This window comes from Pavona decussata, unplaced genomic scaffold (genome assembly GCF_977016875.1).
Source record: "Pavona decussata unplaced genomic scaffold, jaPavDecu1.1 SCAFFOLD_602, whole genome shotgun sequence".
Classification (NCBI taxonomy): Eukaryota; Metazoa; Cnidaria; class Anthozoa; order Scleractinia; family Agariciidae; genus Pavona; species Pavona decussata.
Genome location: NW_028145860.1, coordinates 1,092,011 through 1,105,792, shown reverse-complemented (window position 1 = coordinate 1,105,792; position 13,782 = coordinate 1,092,011). Strand labels below are relative to the sequence as shown.

The 13,782-nt window shown below is 38.5% G+C and overlaps 2 protein-coding genes across 2 annotated transcripts in view; one reads left to right on the top strand and one right to left on the bottom strand.

Moving 5' to 3' along the window:
• The window catches only part of LOC146449254 (DNA polymerase alpha catalytic subunit-like), a 40,046-nt gene extending 30,759 nt beyond the window's left edge, over positions 1-9,287 (bottom strand). The window contains exons 1-20 of the mRNA XM_085101477.1: positions 9,227-9,287; positions 9,059-9,134; positions 8,924-8,960; positions 8,238-8,334; positions 7,321-7,389; positions 7,162-7,196; positions 6,996-7,076; positions 6,741-6,800; positions 6,144-6,196; positions 5,998-6,046; positions 5,169-5,382; positions 3,192-3,331; positions 2,712-2,761; positions 2,099-2,168; positions 1,904-1,958; positions 1,429-1,488; positions 1,022-1,076; positions 882-939; positions 705-764; positions 158-211 (exon numbers count right to left, since the gene is read on the bottom strand). Coding sequence (XP_084957603.1) covers positions 158-211; positions 705-764; positions 882-939; positions 1,022-1,076; positions 1,429-1,488; positions 1,904-1,958; positions 2,099-2,168; positions 2,712-2,761; positions 3,192-3,331; positions 5,169-5,382; positions 5,998-6,046; positions 6,144-6,196; positions 6,741-6,800; positions 6,996-7,076; positions 7,162-7,196; positions 7,321-7,389; positions 8,238-8,334; positions 8,924-8,960; positions 9,059-9,134; positions 9,227-9,272 — 1,419 coding nt within the window. The 5' untranslated portion in view covers positions 9,273-9,287. The remainder of the gene's footprint in view (positions 1-157; positions 212-704; positions 765-881; positions 940-1,021; positions 1,077-1,428; positions 1,489-1,903; positions 1,959-2,098; positions 2,169-2,711; positions 2,762-3,191; positions 3,332-5,168; positions 5,383-5,997; positions 6,047-6,143; positions 6,197-6,740; positions 6,801-6,995; positions 7,077-7,161; positions 7,197-7,320; positions 7,390-8,237; positions 8,335-8,923; positions 8,961-9,058; positions 9,135-9,226) is intronic.
• Positions 9,288-9,421: 134 nt separating this feature from the next.
• On the top strand, positions 9,422-13,735 carry LOC146449253 (flavin-containing monooxygenase 5-like). The gene is made up of 3 exons (XM_085101499.1): positions 9,422-9,577; positions 10,135-10,327; positions 11,508-13,735. Exons 2-3 carry the CDS (start codon positions 10,143-10,145, stop codon positions 12,886-12,888), a joined length of 1,566 nt encoding a protein of 521 aa, XP_084957625.1. The 5' UTR covers positions 9,422-9,577; positions 10,135-10,142; the 3' UTR covers positions 12,889-13,735.
• Positions 13,736-13,782: the final 47 nt, after the last annotated feature.

Genomic DNA, 13,782 nt, shown 5'->3' with positions numbered 1-13,782 from the left:
AACCATATAAAAAGGGAACAATTAGCTATTGAATATAAATTATAATTTCTTTCACCTACCTGTATTGAAACTTTTATATTACTATCATTATTATTATTGTATTATTATTGTTATTATTATATTTTTTAAAGTTACTGGTATATCTTAAAAGTCTTACCCTAGAAATAAACTTCATGATCCTGTGTTTTGTTGCAATCTTTTCGTTGAATTCCTGGGAGATAATTAACAAAAAGTGACAAATCTCAGTAAGGAGGGTAGACAGAGTGACAATCATAATCATCATCATCATCATCATCATTTCCTCATTTACACTGTTGCTGGCACCATTGTCAACATCGCCATCATCATCATCATCACTATCTCACAAGTGACCACCACCACCACCTTCAAGATCATAACCACCAGGTAAACATATTTGTCATAAATGCCGTCATTGTCATCATTATTGCCATTACCTTCATCATCATCATCATCATCATCATCATTTTCTCATTTACACCGTTGCTGGCACCATTGTCATCATTGCCATCATCATCATCATCATCATCATCACTATCTCACAAGTGACCACCACCACCATCTTCACGATCATAACCACCAGGTAAACATATTTGTCATAAATGCCGTCATAGTCATCATTATTGCCATTATCTTCATCATCATCATCATCATCATCATCATCATTGCACACAAAAATTATTCACCTGATATACGTCAATAAATCCAACAGGCTGGTCAGTCTCAGAACCATCAACATCACGCTTCTATACAAAGAAAAAAATCAGATCAGTTAGATGTAATAGGCTTGTCATGGAACTGAAAACAGATACTCAATTTTTAAAGACAAGAAACATTCAGAACCAAGTACAGTTTTGTTTTACCTTTTCTCTTGGAAGGATAAATATTTGTCTTTCAATATTCTTGACAGCCACTGAACAACTGAAAAGCAACATTGGAAGAGGAAGAAGTTTAATACTTGGTTTTAGACAGAGACCAGGAACACAGAAAATAAAATATTTACCTGACATATGCCTTGGCAGATTCAATCCAAACTTTCCCAAACAGGTAAACAGTGCCTGAAAAAATAAAAAAAGGACAAAAACGAAAAATAAATTAATGTGGAACTCAGAAAGTGTGAGATCTTACAGTGCATCTAGTAAAGTCAACTCTTTACACTCCAATCAATTATTGTGATCAGCACCTTGATTCTCCTTACAGTATAACTGCTTGGTCAAACATGCAGGTATGGAGAATGACGAACATGATCACAAAACCTCGAAAATTTTTTATTATTTTTTAATGAATTCTCCCTACTAGGAGCATAAGAAATAGATGATGAAGAAGGGAGAATAGGTTTGTTCATACTGGGCCTTAAAGGGTTGATCATACCCATGTATAGATAAGTACTGCATTTATAACAGAAGTTACCTGGTTGTTTCACCCTGTCTTCATAAACATCAAACCAGTAAAACTTCAGGACTTTTTCTCCTGAAAGGATTAAAAAAACAAAATGAGATGTCACCTTCCCAATTACTCTGGCTATGGGCTAATGCTGGAAACATCAGCTTTGAAATTCACTGGACCAGTTTATGTCCACGAATGAACCAGTTAAAAATGAAACAAATTAAAAAACAAAACAAAACAAAATTAAATAACGACAATATTCTACAGAATTTAAACTACTGTATTGTGCAGTTCCTGAAAAAAATCCATACCCACCCCATGGAAGGTCATCAGAAATCCCTAGGGGGAAGGGCATCTTAAAAGTCAAAATTTTAGAAGCAAAGTATGAAGCTAAACTGGAATTTCCTAGGGGGATGGGGGTGCAAAACAAAAACCTTCTGGCAGGGAATATGGATATTTTCTGGAACTACACATTTTGATTCCAGTCCTCTGTACTAACCATTAACCTCTTGTAGTGGCAGAGAGGATGAATCAACATTGACATCAGTCAAGACCTGACAATCAAAAAGGCAAAATAAATCATGGAGATCTTATTCAAAACAAAAAACAATTCCAATAAGAATAAAAGGCTAGGAAAAAGATTTGAAGGAAGCAAATTGTTAGCATATTTCCAAGGATATCTCCATCTTTTTACCTCTTGCTGTCGTGTTTCTTCATTTCCTAAGATTGTTTCCCATCCTGAATCACCTGGTAGCTCAGTCGTTCTACATATCAAGGAAGAAAAATGGCAAGAAGTGACATAGGGAGGAGAAAGCAGAAGCTGGTGACACTATTGGGGCTTAAAAGGGAATAGTCATGCAGATTTTGAACATTTTGGGTGAAAGTCATGCTTCAAAACCATCACTTAGTTACATAATTCTAGAACGAGAGAAACAAATCAACTCAGTTCTTGGAAGAAGAACAAATCATGATCTGTTCTAGCACACTTTGGAAACAAGAATGAAGACCTTGAATTTTTTTAAAGGAAGGTTGCAGTCCATTCACACCCAGTACATCTATGGCCAAGACAATCATCAACAGTTTTATCTTTTTAATAGTACACTGGAGTTGTAATTTATAACAAAACTGGACCAATATTTTTAGGTTTCTGTTAACAGAAAAACATTTTGGGTTCTTAAAATTAGGCCTGTGACTATTCCCCTTTAAGATTTTGGGTAGTCTACCATTGACAAAGATGGATGAACCATAACTTTGATAATTAAAATGGTAACAAAAATACTGTTTTAAATGATAAGTTTACTGCATACTTTTGTGAAAAGGCACATCTCCTGTCAATTGACTTCTTGTCTGCCTCAACCTAGGGGGGGAAAAACATCCATTCACCAAGTTTGTCAATCAAGTGTTTTTTGGAATGTTTGGTTCCAGGAAAAATCCATATTCTCCACAGATATTTTTTTTATTTAAAGCCTCTCTACTTTCCTTGCAAAAGTTTAGCTTTAGAGGCCCCCTCCCCTTTGGAATTACCAATAACCTTCCATGGGGGGAGGGGGGAGGTATGGAGATTTCCTGGAACAACACAATGTCAGTCTTTCAGGTGAGATGATGTCAAGAAGAACAGATGAGAAGAACATTGCCCCATGGGCATCTCAAGCTGGTTCAGTGACACATGGGAACTCTCTAGTTTTACGAGTACTGGTTCATTGATCTTTCACCAAGGCTGGGCCCTGTTAAAATGAAGGATTGACATCAAGAGATGTGTCTGTTTTTTATTAAGCCTGTTGCAGTACCTTGATTTCAGGTTTTGAATCAAGACTCTTCTCAGCATTTGATAATGCCTGGATAGATTCTGCATCACCAAGATCATCATCATAATCAAAACCAAAGTCATCACATTCAGCAACATACTCCGGCATGTCCTCAGGAACATCTAGCAAACATTTACAAAACGTGTTTTTACACCAAAAAGAGAACAACTACATAATATCAACAACTGATTAGAACTAGTGGTCACAGTGTGAACATTGAGAAGAATGTCATGAGTTCAACTCCTTTGGTTCTCGCTTTTTTGCTTCAAGTTCGCAAAAAAGTGAATATAGACTGTTCACAGTCCCCCTATTTTTCTGTGGGATTCTCAAGACCGGTCTGCTTCGATGGAGCTGCCGCCATCTTGGTTTGTAAAAGCGAACCTGATCTGGGGAGAGTTTCTAAACTACCAAGGGGAGCGGGAGTGGGTGTTAGTGGGGGATGGGAAGCGAAAAAATAGAGGGACTGTAACAGCTTCTCACCGTCTTGCGTTCCAAAGGCCCGTTGCACCAGCAACGGCAACACCTCATTGGTCAATTAGACAATAGAAGTTCTGAAGCGTTTATAGCATGACTGACGTATCTTTCACCGCCAGTTCTAAAAATGGATACGGCTGGCATGTAATGTGAAAATCATGGGGAATGTTTTGATTTTTATTGTTTGTCTCGTCGGCTTGGAGGTCTGATAGTTGAAAATCAGCGGACGTTTGGGAGGCGGCAGACTGCAGTTTTCCGTCTCTTTGGACTGCTTTGAAGTAGATGGCAAACTGTAGCCCGGACGACTTTTTTTTAACAATTCTCTGGGGCGAAACAACACACACAAAGCGCTTGAAACGTTGCTGATCGTGGCTTTCCTCATGTGCTTTAAAAAGATCGGCTAGAGGAATGCTGGCAACTCCAGCTCTTTCCGGAATCTTAAACAAATTTTCTGCGGAAATGTACTTGTTTTTCTTCCTGAAATCGCCGACTGCTATTTTAAAATAAATGTTACAAATGCGGCATGTATCTGAAGGTTTCGTTGTTAGCTTCACTGCATGTGTTCCGCTTGTATTGAAATCCACTTTGCAAATAGCTGATGTACTGTACTGTATTTTCAAGCCTACACTCGAAAGACTTTCGCAACTTCATTTTATTTCGCAACTGTACTTTGTTTCGAAATGGCACAGAAACGGTACTGTAACAAGGACTATCGTATTTCCTTCAATTTGACATGTTTATCTCCGGGGAGTATATTTTTTGTTTGATTCAATTAGTCGAGGCGACAAAGTCTCGGCACACCCCTCGAACACGAGACAGTGAGAAGCTGTTACAGTCTCCCTATTTTTCCCGCCGCCTCCCAACTCCGCTCCCCTCCCCTCGGTAGTTTAGACACTCTCCCCAGATCCCGCTCGCTTTTAAAAACCAAGATGGTGGCAGCTCCATCGAAGCATACCAGTCTCGAGAATCCCACGGAAAAACAGGGGGACTGTGAACAGTCTAAAGTGAATACAACACTACATTACCATGCTTACAATCTGCCTGCTTTCTTTTATCAAATGAAGGGGTGTGCGGAATAAGGCCCAAAGTGACTTTTGATGTAAGGTCAAATTCTCCTTTTGTTTCGCAAGTGAATACAAGGCAATTTTAAAGGAGAATCTAGTAATTTACCAGAAGTCACTTAGGGCTTAGGTTTTCCAGGTACCTCTTCCAGTTGAAGTTTTTAAGTATGCTGACAATCATTACATATTTCCGGGTCTTGACAATCTGCGAGCCAGCGAGCCATGCGAGGCAGACGTGCAAGGCACTCAGGTTAGTCTTAAAGCACTCCATTTAAATAGCACTCAGGTTAGCTTAACGGTTAGCATTTATGTTGGGGGTTGTTCATGCCTCGCATGTTTTGTTCATGCCTCGCACGTCTGCCTCGCATGGCTGACACGTTTGGCTCGCTGGCTCGCACATTGGCCACACTCTTCCATTCCTTACCATCCATCCCTGTATCCATATCCTCTGTGCCATAACTGTCTTCTTCTTTCACCTGTTTTCCCACCATGCCGCCATAGCGACCCTCCATCCTGTCAGAGGGCTCAGTTTTTACAGCTGCCTTCCTTTTTGCTGGCAGACTTGTCACCAAATGGCTTGGTCTTGGTGGAGATCTTGGCTCCTCTTTGAAAACAGGTCGTGATGGGCCAGAAAATTCCTGACAATGGTAACAAATTCAAGGTTACAAAAGAAAGTTATCGTAATATATTAACCCTTCAACCCCTAATATCAAGGGAAAAATTCTCCCCTCTTGTCCTCATACTTTTCTTATAAAACTACTTGGGAGAAATTAAAATATTCTCATGACCTCAGGGGTGGAATCAACATCAAATTTTATTACAAGGAGAAATTTGATGCTGATCACTGTTAGGGCTTAAAGGGTTATGTTTGCAGTAATGTTTTATAATGTATGGCTGTAGCTAACTGCTAATTGCTTGACCACTTGGCTGTTTTGGGCCAATTGTTTCATTAACAAAGGAAAGGCAAAGCTTGTTTAGAAATTGCTTACTTTTTCTCAAAAACATGTTTGGACATATGGTCATGATACCCGAGAGTATGAGTTCATCTCACTTAAGAACAGAAATTATACCTAAGATTGAGGTTGTTCAATCCATTCCTTTAGTTCCTGCCATTACATTCTAGAAACAAAGATATATTTTTTTCGTGTAATGGAATAAAAGTTGGTCCAGAGAGTAACAGACATTTATAACACCCAATTTATTTCTTTTTTATTTTATTTTCATTAAATTCATTTAGTTTTTTGATTGCTCACCTGAAGCCGTCTTGGTGTATGTTGCCTTGAAGAACATGATGTTGGAGTTCTGCAGAACAACAAACAATGATAATAGTTTTGATGGTGTATTTGACACTGTGTGGAAAAACTGAACTTGAAAGATGAATTAGAAAGATTTGCATTACTTTAACAATTGGCCCTTGCCCTTTGTGATTTTTACTGGAGCTGGTCTTGGGTGCTTTAAAAAAAGAAGAAAAGAAAAACATTTAGACATGAGTCATAAACATGGAGGCAGCGTGGCCTAGAGGTTATGGTGTTGGACTGTCTTGTATATTATCCAGAGGTCACAAGTTTGACTCCTGCTCTGGCCACTAGCTGGAGTTGTTTCTCGGTCGCCCCAAGTTCCACTCCTCGGCCACGCTTGTAAATAGCCAGCTGGTCTGCCTCCAGTGCCAACTGGGATACTTTACCACATTGTGTACTATTTGAAGCGGTGCCTGGAAAAAAGCCCTAAGTGACTTCTGATCAGTTGCTAGATTCTCCTTCCAAATTTCCTGTCTTCGCTTGTGGAACAAAAGGAGAATTTGATCTTACATCAAAAGTCACTTAGGGCCCTATTCCACGCACCCCTTCATTTGAAATATATGTTTCTTCCTGTTTGTTTCATTGTCCCTGAAAAGCCCCTTTCGGGGAGAGGATAATTAAGTATATTCTTAATAATTTTATTAATCTCATACAAACAAATAATTGAAATAACATGATACAATTTTTCTTAATCATACCTCAACCTCCTTAAGCAGATCACTTAACAGATCATCTTCACCAAGAGATGTAACTTCTTTCTACAAATACATAGCAGATTATAAGAGGATTAGTCTGAAGATCAAATGGTTTTCTTGAACTACTGGCAAACAAGAGAAACAGACAGGAGGCAGTGGAAAGAAACTTATCTCCTCCCTCATACCAGTAAAAATAAAGAACAGCTCCCCAAAGTTTGTCAGCCGACATGTCTTCAATTTATAGCTAGCTAATCTCACCTTTGGTTTCTTTGCTTTAGCACTCGCTGCCAATAACATTTTGTTGATCGTTTTTGGCTTGACTGTTGGTTTCTTAACATTCTGCAGAAGCAAATATAATAAACAAAACTTGGCTTTAGTATACTTTGTAAAACTTTTGAAACTTGCAAAATACTACACTACTTACTGGTTTCTTGGGCTTGAATTTGGGAACATTCTTTCCTAAAAGTCAAATGTAAAAATGAACAGATGCCATTAAGATAATATTTTTGATTAATTAATTAATAAAATTAATGCTCTGGATCTCAAACATTAGAAGCCGTACAAATGGAACTGATTAACTGACCAGTAGCTGGTTCATTCTCAAGATCGTCGTCAAAGATTTCTCTTCCATCATCAACATACCCAGTACCATCTGAAATTCAAAAACATAAAATGATACTTTCAATCCTTTAAACCTCAACAGTGACAAGATCAGAGTTCTCTTGACAATAACACTTCTTGTTCAAATAAGAGGTCAAGAGAATAAAGGAAATTATTTATTGATGGAAGATAAAATTCTCCCAAACCATAACATAACAAATATATGAATAATAGTGAGGAGAATAGGCAGATTTTGTACAAAGCATCTAAATACCCCCTTGGAGGGTTCATGTCCTATTGGTTAGCACGTCAGGGCCCGGTTGTTTTTCAGCTTGCTCCCTAAGAATGTTCTTAAAAGCTAATTTTAAGCTAATGGTAAAGAAAAGTCTTGTCAAAAGTGAGTGACAAGAAACCTAATTGCACATGATATCTTGTACTAGAGCCTGCAGGGAAGAGGGAGGGGGTACTCCCTTATTAATTTTTAGCTCTAAAGGCATGTACTCCCCCCTCCCCCCCCCCCCCCAAAGGTGTAAGGGTTTGGAGCCGGTTTGGTCTGAAAATGTAATTAGAGGCCATCAGGTGACTATTACGGCTGACTACTACAGTGAAGATTTCTGGCTGCTGAGAGCTTGAAAATGACTTAGGACAACAAGAATGGAAAGCTTTCTTTTGTTTATGACATGCTACTTTTCTTGTGAAGCCAGCTTCTACAAAGCTTGGTGACAGCCCTGCAACAGTGATACCAGCTTCACACCAAACACCCCTGGAACAAGTGTCACAACACCAACTGTAATAGACCACTGTGGTTTTACTGTACTAGAACACTGCACCTTCACGAAGATCATCTCACTTTACTATTTTAAGTTCCAAAGATCAGGACAGAAGGTCATGCTTCCTCACCGTCATCAATCACCCAGTCCTCTTCCTGTCGTTTTCTGACAATGTCAGAGTATTCATCTTCATTTACAACCTGATAAACATGTTCCACTTCACCAACCTCAAGAGAAAAATTATGCGAAAACAAAATTTAGCTGGTGACTTGATTGAGTGGCAGTGAACATGCAGTGTGCTATTAATAAGTGTCTCGTTGATTTAATTTTATTTGATTAGTATATTTAAATTAAGAAATTTAGAGCGAGAATTGTGAGAATATATGTACGTTGACATTGGGACTTAGACTCCATGAGTGATCAACATCTTGATCCTCCATACAACAATGTATGCATGTCCAAGTAGATAAGAGGCAAGGTAAAAGATTTTGAGTTATCAATTTTCTACTAAATTCTCAGAACTAATTTAAAAAAGAAATTTCATACAAGCAGTAAGGAGAATTTGGATCTGATCTGATTTGAGACTTGTTGATCATCGGACTTTTTCCAGTGATTCTAACAATGATTAGTCTTACTTCTCTCCTTGATAAGCGATCGCTAAAATTATCATTTCCAAATAACATCCTTTTTTATGAATTGATGATCAGTAAAACATTAAAGCTCTACATCATGACAAAATTGAAATGTACACAAGCATGAAACGTGTTTTTAAAAAGTGAACGCGATCGATGCGATTGTTAAGAAGTAAATTTTTACCTCGAACTTCGATCGCTCTCCAGTTTCACGGAATTTCCTAGTTGTAAAGAGACAAATAGGACATTAATTTGTTAGGGAATCGCGCTAAAAGAGTTAAAGTTTACAACGCATCAGATCGATCAGTGTTAATCAAACCTGATTTTATCAAGAGCAGAGGTCGCTCCAACATTGCGTTTCACAGATCGCTTTGATCGCCTTGTTGACTGCGAATCTGCAAAGAAAAAAGGGAGACGGTATAAAAGATTAAGTTTCTTGACAAACAATGCCTCTGTTATCTGACAAAAATGTCAATGTAGGACATACCGTCTTGCGGAGTTTTCGCATCGTCTTCTGTTGAAGTTGGCGCCATCTTGAAATGGATTATTGAAAATGGCGCGAAAGTCAGATAGACTGTTCCTTACCATATATGGATGATACTGAGGCAAGGGGAGGAGTAGGAGAGAAATATTTTTTCCCTTCCCCTACCCGGTTAGAATTGAAATCGAAGAAACCTCGTCCCAGGGCCTTCTATGCATTCAAAATGGTGGTCTCCGGGGGTGGTCTTTAGAAAAGGAAGTTCCACATTCACATTATGATCTTTTACAAAGTCTGGGGATTTTAGTCGGTCGCGTAGTATTGATCTATTGCTAGCACCTTCTAAGTTCCTGCAAAAAGGTAAGGGATCGTCCTTAGTCAAAACTTCCTTGAATTTCCTTGTTTTGCCCCGACATGTTTCGAATCTACAGCTGTTCATTGTTATTTACCATGACTGTTTCTTACAGCATGTAGAATGCGGGGCACATATGAACCTAGAAAACATGGTCATTGATTTATAGTGTATATAGTGGAGTAACTCTGGAATTCTTCGAAGAGATCCGATCATAACATTCAAATTTTTTCTTTGTAGTCTTATATTGACAAACTGAACAAGTCATTCCATTGGACCATTCCATTTAATATTCGCACCCCCCCCCCCCCCCCATTGAAGGCTTTTGTGTCTACCCCTGTCAGAAATAACTTTTGAAGACCCCTTAAAAAATTAAGATCAAAATGCCGACACATTCCCCCTTAGGAGAAAAGAAAGAGTTCAAAGATACCGACATAAAATTATGCCCCCTCGGAAAGACCCCCTCCCTCCCCCTCAGATTTTCCAGTCCCTCAATGGGGGGGGGGGGGGGGGTTAAAACATTAAAACATCAGTTGATAATTATAACAATAAATTGTTTTTACAGACTTCAGAATGAGCTGTCCTTCAGAGTATGATTATGATATTGCAGTCATTGGTGCAGGGATTTCTGGGATTGCCACAGCAAAGTGTCTGTTGGATGACAAATTCAAGATCATTGTTTATGAGAAAAGTGACCACATTGGTGGTCTGTGGCAGTTTACAGAAGAAGGATATGGAGTCATGAGATTTACTCATATGTAAGTAGGGAACGTCCCATGGGTTTATCAACAGAGTTGATAACTAAGGCAAATTGGCCTCCATTAAGAGATTCAAGCGCTGACATTTTGCGTGTTAGCCCTTCATCGATCAAAGTGATTCACTCTGGGGAAGGGCTAATAATGCTTGAAATGTCAGCACTCAAATCTCTTTACAGTGGCCAATTTACCTTTTAAGTTATCAACTCTTTTGATAAACCATCATTTGTTTCTACTCCCCACCGACCAGCACTGCAGTTTCTTTAGAGACAAACCCCCCTTTCCCATAAAATACACTCTTTCAACCCAACTTCTCGCAAAGTTTTGCCACACCATGCTATCCCACTTTCCTAGCCTTATTTATTGATCCTCTCACAGCTTTGGCATGTGTTTCATGTCATGGTTTTCAGTTACTTTCAAAATCATTCCAGGAAAAGTGAGCATACCTGTCTTCCTGCTGTGGTAATGTTCATCCCATATTAAGGACAGTGCCTACTATTGTTACTCTGCATACGTTCTGCGCATCTCGAGACACTCGGGTTTCCTATGGGTGGTGCCTGCTAATACAGGGATATTTTTGCGCAAATAACTATGTGGAGAAAGCAGAACTTAGCAAGTGCTTTCGGTATCTAAAAAGAAAATAGGGGGTAACCATGCATTTTTCAGAGATAATAAAGCTTCAATTTTGAAAAAACGCCATACATTGCTTTGTATTTTACTGCTTTTTAGAATAGTTGTTGCTTATTTATCTCTAAAAAATGCGTGGCTACCCCCAATTTTCTTTTTGGATTTCAATAGCCCGTGCTGAGATCTGCTTTTCCCACTCAGTAATAAACCGCGGAAAAATACTTTAATATTAGTAGGCACCGTCCTTAAACCCATAGCCCCCATCCTGCTGACAGTGTTTAAGTCATAGACCTACTGTCAGTTAAATGCTGCAGATGGTTTGGAATCTAATAGATAAAAATTAATTTACTTTTACTGAAGGGATTGGTTAATGGTGGTATAACTAGTTTAAGTGACTTTTGAAAACATGTTTAAATTTTGCTCACATTTGGTCTTTGTGAGAGAAATATAATGATTTCTCACCAGTTAACCAAGGTTCGATTTATGCATCTATCTTTTACACTCCTCTATCTATATATTGTATTCCTCTGAACTATGTTTTACATTCCTCTCACAGCAACGTGTCCAAACACAATTACTGCTTCTCTGACTTTCCATTCCCTGATGATGTCCCCGACTACCCAAGTCACTTCCATATGGCCGATTACATCAAAAGCTATGCCAAGCATTTTGGTGTGAGTAAGCATATCAGCTTCAACACCAAGGTGGTCAAAATTGAGAAGGCCCCTGCAGGATGGAAAATTACATCAGTACAAGTCAACAACAAAGGAAAGCGTCAATCTGAATTCAAGGAAGCTTTTGTCAAGTTTGTTGCCGTAGCAACAGGGCATCACGTCACACCAAGCATGCCACAATTTGAAGGCCAGGAAACATTTAACGGGAGGATTTTTCACAGTGTAGATTATAAAGATGCAATTACTAATGGTCTTGTAGGAAAGAAAGTAGTTGTAGTAGGAATTGGTAACAGTGCCGTCGACGTAGCAGTAAATGTAACAGAATTAGGAGGTGAAAAACCCATAAATATTTCCACAAGATCAGGGGCGTGGGTTGTTCCTAATTATATCCAGGGGTACCCCGCCGATCATTACGCCTGCCGTCTGTTCTTTTGGCTTCCATGGAGTTTGTCAAATTTTGTCTTTGAATTGATGGTCCAAAGTGTATTTGGCAGCCCCTGGCGCTGGAATTTAAATCCCAAAATGCATGCTCGCCAAACACAGCCCACTGTTAGTCCAACGTTAATTCATCACATCCAGAGAAGAAGCATAGCAGTAAAGCCTAACGTTGCGGCATTTAGGGGGGATAAGGTCATTTTTACTGACGGATCTGAAACAGATGCAGATGCAGTTGTCTGTTGCACTGGATATCGTATTGATTTATCATTTTTAGATAGCAGCATTCAAGATCTAGTTGTTGAGGAAAACACCAACAAAATTAAGCTTTTCAAAAATGTCTTTGCTCCAGAAATTGGTGTTTCGTTGGCATTTATAGGTTTTGCCCAGCCAGCATCTGGTGGATTGCTGTCAATTTCCGAGACTCAGGCCAGATGGTTCTCTGAGCTGTGTAAGGGGACAATCAAACTTCCCCCAACAGAAAAAATGTGTCAAGAATTGAAGCAAGATGAGCAAAAGAAAGAAAGCATTTACTATGCTTCAGCAAGGCACACAATCCAGCAAGATCCTATGGTTTACAATGATGAAATTGCGTCGTATTTCGGTGCAAAGCCACAACTGTGGAAGCACCCCTCTCTGGCTTGGAATCTTATTGTTGGTTCCTGCGGCGCAGCTCAGTACAGATTGCAGGGCCCACATAAGTGGGACAGGGCTAAAGAAGTAGTACGCTCTGTTCCCATCACACCGTTGATGCATTATGGTACAATTTCTGTGCTCGTTTTGCTTCTTCTTATCATTGCATTCATTATAGTTAAAATATGGGTTTAACCTTTTCGCCGCAGTAGTTACATCATGAGTAGTGATATGCATTTCTAGTCTTAGACTAGTCCAATCTATTCATCATGATCGTTGTCATGATAGTCTCCAGCAAAACCAAGCCACTCTTAGACTGCAAAATAGTTGTTTTTCTCTTGGAATTGTTGAAAGCACAAACTCATGAGGTGTAAAGCAACGAAAGCATAGATTTTTTATTGCAAGCCTCATTGAAACAAGAAAAAATTTGCTTTCCAGTTTCTTGTTTTGCTGCCACCTCCAGACTCGTCAGTTGAAGACCTTAAAAACAAGGACTTTATTGCAGTCTAGGCCACTCTACAATGTTGTTTGCTGAGTAGTAAAGTTAAAGACAGTCTTTGTTACTTATAAAGATGGACAAGCAAATTAATAGCATGTTAGAATGAAAATATATATTTATAATAATATAATGATTTTATAATAATTAAATCCTGGATGGTCTTCCGACTTCTAGGATTATTAAATATATATGTACCGGTATGTAATGAAAATGACAAACTTAAAAAAAGATTGCTAGACCGACTATAGGTAACCTGATTAATAGCATCAAATGAAGAATTAAGTATTGTTATTTTTTTACACACTCCTTATTATGGTATCTATGTAATACAGATGTTACAGATGAACTCAAGAAAAACTAAAAATGTTGAGCAATTTTATGATCAAAATATATATATATTTTTAATATTTTAGTACACTTTGACTATAAACCATGCAGTACCACTTTTGGTCAAGTTAGTAATGCTAATATAAAGAGTACTGTGAAATTATAATTTTACATGTACATGCAAATAAAACTGGCAAAATGAAATTGAAACCAGCATTCATAAACTTTGGTCTCAGATTAGTTTAATTTTTTTCTGTTCTCTT

Excerpts from the sequence above, each read along its gene's own strand:
- LOC146449253 (XM_085101499.1), top strand. The coding sequence starts at position 10,143 with ATGAGCTGTCCTTCAGAGTATGATTATGATATTGCAGTCATTGGTGCA. Across the intron at positions 10,328-11,507 it reads GTCATGAGATTTACTCATAT|CAACGTGTCCAAACACAATT; the intron begins GTAAGTAGGGAA and ends TTCCTCTCACAG.